Source organism: Apis cerana, linkage group LG13 (genome assembly GCF_029169275.1).
Source record: "Apis cerana isolate GH-2021 linkage group LG13, AcerK_1.0, whole genome shotgun sequence".
NCBI lineage: Eukaryota > Metazoa > Arthropoda > Insecta > Hymenoptera > Apidae > Apis > Apis cerana.
The window spans coordinates 5,625,253-5,633,006 of NC_083864.1; the positions used below are offsets into that span (position 1 = coordinate 5,625,253).

The window sequence follows — 7,754 nt, forward strand, 5'->3', positions numbered from 1 at the left end:
TTCAAACAAGACCGATCTACATTTTGATACGCCGTCGCTCGCAGTTCGCTACGAGGATCGCGATGTCCCTCTATTATTATGTCACCAACGTTGTTGCGTACGAGATACATCGTAACCAACGCGCCACGGTCTGGTCATGATCGGACTCTTTTCACTGCCGCGACAAGGTGACCAAGTTTTCCCGCCCGTTCACACCGCGGCCAAGAACGAGAATTACGAGTCTTTTGTTGTTCTCACTCTTATTGTTCAATGATCGTGCACGTGTCCTCGATTTTATGCAAGATGCGTGCAATATGCGGCAAGTTTTTTCTTTTTTTCTTCTTTTTCTTTCTCCCTCTCTCTCTCTCTCTCTCTCCCCGTGAACCACGGTATATCGTGTTGCGTATTATATTTAATATTCGCTCCTGTTTTCCCGTTTCTCTTTTCGCACGCTTCGATCGGAGGAGGGAAAAAAAAAAAAAAAAAAACTTTGTTGTTGTGAAACTTATCGCGCGCTCAGTACCACACCCTATATTTTAATTTCGTTAAGACGCGATCGCATGATGCGCGCTCGTGCGTGATAGAAAAACGTTTCTATGGCGTCGGTTTTTCTTTCTCTTTTTTTCAAAGCTTCGTTCTCTCGTCTTCGTTCCAAACGTTCGATTCCAAGTTGGACAAAATTCGTCCATTGGACAATTTCAACGACCACTTTCTCGATCGAATCGATCGGTTTTATATATTGTGAGGGAAGGAAGGATGGGTTGTATAATTCGAGTAGCGACGACGGAAAGTCAGGATGCCGGGAGAGGATGATACGAATTACAAGACAGACGATTATTGCGGTTTATATCTGGGCAACGCATCAACCGTCCCCCTTTGTGTACAAATCTGCGTAATAATTGATACGCGATGGGATCACGAGCTCAAACACGAATGGGTTTTAATACGGCGGTCGCTCTCAATGTCCAGCATCGTACAGAATACTCTATTATTGCAGCGGAGGAGTGAGGAGAGCGAGCTGCAAACGAGGTTGCATCGGGTAACACGACCGATGCAGAGCCGAGTGGATAATGATCGACTTTTTTTTTTTTTTTTTGACCCCATCCCCCCGCGAATCGCTCCTCGGTGTCCCATAGGGAACGCGAAACGCGGCTCTTTGTACGCCGCGATTCTGATTCTACTTTCGTCCTTGTGCACAATGACGTCGATGGAGGAAACCTCTCTTTTTTCACCAAAAGAAACTATACGCGGCGCTGGCAAAGGATAGAAATCGGAGAAGAGCAAATTCCACGTATTATCTTAACAAGTTTCAAAATGGTTTTCGCAGAAAAAAAGAAAAAGGAGACACGAGAGCAGCGACGTGTTCCGCGAATAAAGGAAAAAGTAGACTCGGTTTTCGCGGGATTGATAAATCCGTGGAAAGTAGGGGGGGAGGAGAGAAAAGTTTGACAAGTGGCAGCAATGTCAACGTCACCCTTCGACCCAAATTAACCGGTTAACGTCGGAACGGATCCAAACATATTCGATTTGATAGCCTTATCGCGATATTATTCATGATGCAGCGGGATATCTGGGAAATTGTCGTCGAGGCGACGCCATGATCTTGTTATAACGAGTCGCCGTGCAAACCGTCGGTACATCACAATCGGTGGATGATAATTTAATGTAACGACGCGCGTTAGTGCGCCGATCGCAAATGAACGGCCGCCGGCGTTCCCGTGTTAACGCGCCTACGAGAACAGCCGTGGGGGGCATATTTGACACGGAGCAGTCATGGATCGGCAAATCATCGAATCATCGGCGGTACTCGACAACGTAACAAGTCAACAGGCGGTCGTTATGTATATTGACGTATACTTGCCGCAGTTGCGGCGTCGATGCCTGTTTCTATTGACAAATACCCGTCGCGGGGGCGATGATGCATTGCCGTACACGCGCTATCGGAATGACATGGAATGCGTATTATCGCGACAAAATGAACCAACCTCTAGGAATTCGAATCGCCTCGCGTCGATATCGCTCGCATCGATACCACCGCGTCGCGATTCCATCATTTTCAAAACAATTTACGCGCGTCGTCTTAATTCCCGTACACAGGATCGATCGACTCCTTGCTTTCCTTTTCCTTTCCTTTTTTAACGGCGATACGATCGGCCGATTGAAATTTGTTCATTGAAACGGGCGAAACGGGGACGAAGATACGCGTATTTCCTCCACGTATCTTCGGCCGATGTTAAATTTAACCGGTGCCTTTGTCGAGATAAATTGCATCGAATCATCTGCCAAGCCTTTGAATATCAATGGGAGGAGAGAGAGAGAGAGAGAGAGAAGTACGGGTGATGGGCACGGATTTTGTGGAGAGGAAATTGTAAATTCGCGATGAAGACGTTAGCCGCTGGTGTTTTGCGCGTCGCACGGAATGAAAAAAAAGGAAAATAACAAAAAGGGAGCGAAAAAAAAAAAAAGAAGAAAAAGAAAAACGCGCGGTCGCGACGAATTGAAGAATCGAGAGAGAGAACAATGCGGAGTGGCGTTGAAGTGGCTGTGACGGATGATAGGCGGCACGAGGATCGGTAGATCGCGAAAGTGGCGGAGAAGCAGTCACGATACACAACGTGTAACAATGGAACCAATATCTGTAGAAAGGTGGTGCTCGTAACGTGCACACTCGACGCGTTGGAAACAAATGTCGTACCTATGCGTGACAACCCTTATTGCGGCAAGGGGATGGTGTGTTTGTGAGCTGCGTGTTTATTGCTCGACCTGGCAATAATAACTGGTTATTATTCATTACTCTGTTCGGCGCACGGTGTTCGGAACGCACGAATGTTGCAGTCAACTACACTACGGTGGCGAGAATCACTCTTTTTCCTCTCCTTTTTTTCCTTTTTTCCCCCCTTTCTTTTGCCTTTCCTTTTTTTTTTTTTTCCTTTTTGTTTCGATTCCTCTCGAGCCGTCGAGGACACGACGATTCGTGAAATATCGCGCTACGACTCTTTCCCCCTTCGACGGTGTCGGGGGAGGGAAAAAAGCGACGCGTTATAAACTACCGGAGAATTTACGCTACGCGAGACGATGAAGAATCCGTTGAACCTTTTGGAAACATTATCAGACGTGTTATTGATTCGTCCCTATCCGTTACTCCTTCTGTCTGTAAACTCGAAATGATCGATGACACCCGCGATGGCTGCGTATCTTCGTTCCATCTTCACGGATCATCGTGTTGCTCCATCGCTACCTACGATTCCGGGCATCGTCGACGATCGCGACAAGAATGCGTTACAAGATTTCGTCCTTCGATGTAACGGAGACGAGAGAGCAGAAGAAGAAAGAAATATATATATATATATAAAGATTCGCGTCGCAAACCTGGAGCATGAATAAAGCAACGGGCAAAGGTGTGGTTCCCAGGCGTCCACAGTAGGAAATCGCTCACTGGGGAAGAAAGATGGAGAACAGAAGCCAGGAGCGAACCAAGACGTGATTAATATAAAAGTGGGCGGAGCTTGGTCTGGCCGGAAGTAGCCGAAGAGGGATGCTGTGCCGTGCCAAGCAAGCGCGAAAACGGGGGTTATAGTGGCACAACTGTGTTGGTACACTGTACCGTATGTATCTTCATCCTATGCGGCCTGCATACACGCCCGCTGCACGTATACGCGTACGAACGCACATGCATGCATGCGTCTTCCACCGGTGGAAGAGGTGAGAAGATGGGCGAGCACGAGGAGCGTGGCGTGGGGAGACGATGGTGAGATGTACACCGATGCGATTGACAACCGACACCCTTTGCCCGATCCGCACGATTTCGTCGAAGCAACGAGGAAGGCGTGACAGAGGCATCGAGGATCCGTGCCAAGCGGTAATCGCCCCGCTCGATCGTGGACGATGGATCGACGATTATCACGCACTAGACACTAGACCAAACAACACCCTCCGATCCATCCAGATACCGTGGACCACCGTCGGACGATCAAAACCGGATCCTCCACACTTTTTCTTAGAATCGACGTTCTCATCATCGCGTCCTCATTCCTCCTCACTTCGCGCAGACCTTCTCTCCCTAGCTCCCTTTCCTAGCGATCGTCGGACAACGTTTCAACACGTTTCGGCTGTTAGTGAACGGTGAACGGCTTTGAATTTTGACGAAATCTTTGGTCAGCCAAGAAGGAAGCAGAAGCGGATGCACGGGAGTAGCGGCAACCTTGGAGAAGCGCTAGAATAGGAAGAGAGAGAGAGAGAGAGAGAGAGAGAGAGAGAGAGAGAGGGAGAAAGGGAGAGGGAGAGAGAGAGAAAGAGAGAGAGGATGGAGAAGCGGGGTGGGTTGGTTGATTGGCGAATATGGGATCGAAGGGAACCGGGCGATCCACAGGGGTTTCGGAGACGCGGGGTGCAAGGGTTGATGCGCGGGGGTGGCCAACCCCACCTACTTCTTTAACGCCCCCAAGTAGGGTAGGACCGCCTCCGTCTCTGCGTTGTTCCACCTACTACACCCCGGGACTTCTGCAGTCTCATACCTACACCACCCATACCTATACACCATCATCCTCCCATAGCTTCGTCTACTCCCATTCACTATATCCTTCTGAGAAAAATCACCTCTATTCCCAGGTAACACGAAGCGTTCTTCGATTGAAGCGTAACTACCATTGACAAACGAATGTACCAAGCTGGATGCCATCGCGGATGTTTCGTTGGATAAGTTTGAAAAGAAATTAGAATAGAACGATTAATAGATCGATAGATCGATTGCTCTTTACGATTCGAACGTTACTCTAACGTTACTCTCTGTCCCATTCCCTTCTCTGCTTTTTGTTCTTCTTCTTCGTCTTTTCCATTTCGTTTTATTTTCTTTTTTCTTTTTTTGGAATTTGTTAGAGACAAACGGATCGAAACAGGATAGATGTTAATCGCGAAATAGATCGGGGCGAGTCGAAGTTGAAATAATTGAAGCATATATGAAATAATTCGCGATAATTCGTATTACATCGTATCATTCGAATCTCCAGGCAGCGTCAAAATAGGCTTATTACTGCCAAGATTATTTTTAGGAAAAATGCGTTTTGCCGGAAAGATTTCTGTACTGTAAGGCAGGTACGCATTTAGTTACTCGAGCGTAGTTAATCTTGGAACTGTGTAGCGAGATTTATTTGACCAACCATTCTGCTTGTCCGGTGCACCTATTTGTCTTGTCACGATCGTTAAAGTGTCATTTCCACGAATATCGTCCGGCCCGCTCAACGTAAGATCAATCAGAAAATCTCAAAGCAACGAGTCATTTATCTATATTATAACGAGACGCGTCCACCGTCTCTAAACCGTCTCTAAACGACAAAATACGATAACTCTAAACCTGGCTTCATCGAAATGCCATCACCTTTTGCGCTCCCGCGTGCACGTAATCGTAATGAAATAATCAACGCGTTTCGCAAAATCGATCGTTTTTTTTTTCTTTTTGCCAAACGTTATACCAATACCGATTTCCATCCGTTTTCGTGACGACCTAATTCCTCGCCCGAGGATTGAGGAATCGGGTTGTTTTTTCGTTGAAAATGCAACGATAATTTCAAGTTATTTTCATGCTACGTGCAGATTTTATTCCGAACTAGCTAGTAATAAATATCGTTGGATGGATCGTGGATCCACGATCGCGAAACGATAACACCATCTTTCTCGTTCGCGATTGCCTACGACGATGCGTGCATCTATACCCCGCGGAGACGGTAAATTCTGTCGTGACAAAACGAAACAATTCGAAACAAAGGGCGAGGAGGGGAGGGGATCAAGGGTGGAAACAAAAGCGGCACGCACACCGATGAAAAGAAGGAAGCGATAGATGGCAAATGATTGGAAAAAACTGAACAACAGTGTCTGGTAACGACAGCGTGCAAAAGGACTGCATGGCACGTGGCGATCATCATTGAGTAAGAGCAACGCAAGGGACGGTGAATGAAGCAAGCGGCAAAGAATGACGAGACAAAGAGACAGAGATTTGAACGAAGAAAGAGAAGGAGAGAGAGAGAGAAAGAGAGAGAGAAGAGAAAGAGAAGCGAATGAGAGAGAAAGAGACGCAGATGCGACGATAGATTCTACGAGATCATTGACAGACACGGACAGTTAGGCAGGCAGTCAGGCAGGTGAGGCAGGTGAGGCAGGTCAGGCAGACAGTCAATCGGGCATCGGGTGTCATAAGCAGTGCAGTGAAGACGGAACTAGTGTTGCGGGGGTGAAGTAAGTCTCTCTACCTGGACGGGTCTCCAGCGTGGTTCCAGCATGTCCCGTTTCCTCCTCGTCGTCGTCGTCGTCTCGCTCGTGACTGTCGCTCGTTGCTCCGTCCTTCTCTTGGTAAAATTATTTCCCGAAGAAACGAAACGAAGACACAAGACCCGTTTCCCGTTTCTCCTCTATCTTCCACGATCTTCGTCCTGGCTATTCGTACTTTTCCTCCCTTTCCGTCTTCTCCCGCCCACCCCCTCTCGTTCCTCTGTCCTTCTGCCACCTCTCTACCTTTCTCTCCACCTCCCCCTCCTTCTCTCCTCTTTCTCTCTCTCTCTCTCTCCCTCTCTCTCCCTTTTCCTTCCTTTCCTTTCCTATTTCTCTATTCCAATCTATCTATCCGAATGCTCTTTCTCTCCCTTCGCGATGTACTTCGTTGGACACCTCCGCGTGCGCCGCGCCACGTGTCTCTTTCTCTCGTTGGGGGAGAGAAGAACGATGCCGATTTTCTCTCGGTCACGGTGGTACGGTTGTCGCTCTCTCCGGCCGGGACGTGAGCGCGACAATGCAGCGAGAGAACCAAGGTGGATTACCACGATATCTGTCTATACGTCGGGCCGAAAGGAAAGGGTGATACGTATCCGCGTGTTATCCTTGTAAGTAAGTGCTGCGTGGTATTTTCGAAAACGAGGGTTGAATTATTATGGTGTTACAGTAGCGGTGTGGTAGTGGTGACAGTAATAGTAGCAGTAGCAGTAGTAGTAGTAGTAGTAGAAGTAATAGTAACAGTAGTAATAGTAGTGGTAGTAGTAATAGTAGTAATAATAATAGTAGTGGTGGTGGTGGTGATGGTGGTGGTGGTGGTGGTGGTGGTGGTGGTAGTCGCGGTGGTGATGGTGGTGGTAACGACGGAAGGCGCCCTCTCTCGCGATCGGAGCTGACCAGCGTCGTGTTCGTCCACGTCCTCGGTCTTTATCCTCGTCGTCGTCGTCGACGCAGGAAACGTGCGCTGAACCGTGCGGAATTGAGAGTGTGGTTTAAAGAAAAAGGGGTACCGCGCGCCGGTAGCTGCCGTCGCGACTGTGCGACGCTCGGCACCGCTTGGCCGCGAAACCCTACGGCCGCACCGAACACGCGGCTACTGAGTCGGCGCACTCACTCGGCCTCCCTCTGTCTCCATCCCTCCCTAGTCGTTTCGTTGTCTCCTCGTTCCACCTTCCTATACGAACCTATACCTCGCTCCTCGTTCCTCGTTATATCCCCGTTTCTCTCAGGCACGCTTCGCCCGCGAAGCCTCGCTACTTCTACGTACCTACCTTCCTTCTGCCTTCTCGTGTGTCTGTCGTTCTTTTCTCCGTGTCGTGTCTCCTTCTCTCTCTCTCTCTCTCTCTCCCTCCTCTCCTTCGCCGCTCCGTCTTCCTCCTCCCTCTCTCTCTTTCTCTCTCTCTTTTCTTCTCTCGCTAGTTGTCACCCGCGTCTTCTTAGATATTCCTTCGCTTCCACCACCTCCTCCTCCTTCGTAAATACGCTTTTGGTTTGAACGTACCGCCACCACGGTTTCT

The 7,754-nt window shown here is 48.6% G+C and overlaps 1 protein-coding gene across 25 annotated transcripts in view; it reads right to left on the reverse strand.

Moving 5' to 3' along the window:
• The window catches only part of LOC108000201 (forkhead box protein P1), a 199,376-nt gene extending 192,046 nt beyond the window's left edge, over positions 1-7,330 (reverse strand). For 24 of the 25 annotated variants that reach the window (XR_009832381.1, XR_009832382.1, XM_062083797.1 and 21 more), the window contains exon 1: positions 6,222-7,330. Coding sequence is in view for 22 of the 25 variants with exons in the window: in XM_062083797.1 (XP_061939781.1) it covers positions 6,222-6,251 (30 nt within the window). In the remaining 3 variants the exon portion in view is untranslated. The remainder of the gene's footprint in view (positions 1-6,221) is intronic. The other variant, XM_062083805.1, reaches the window with a different exon arrangement.
• Positions 7,331-7,754: the final 424 nt, after the last annotated feature.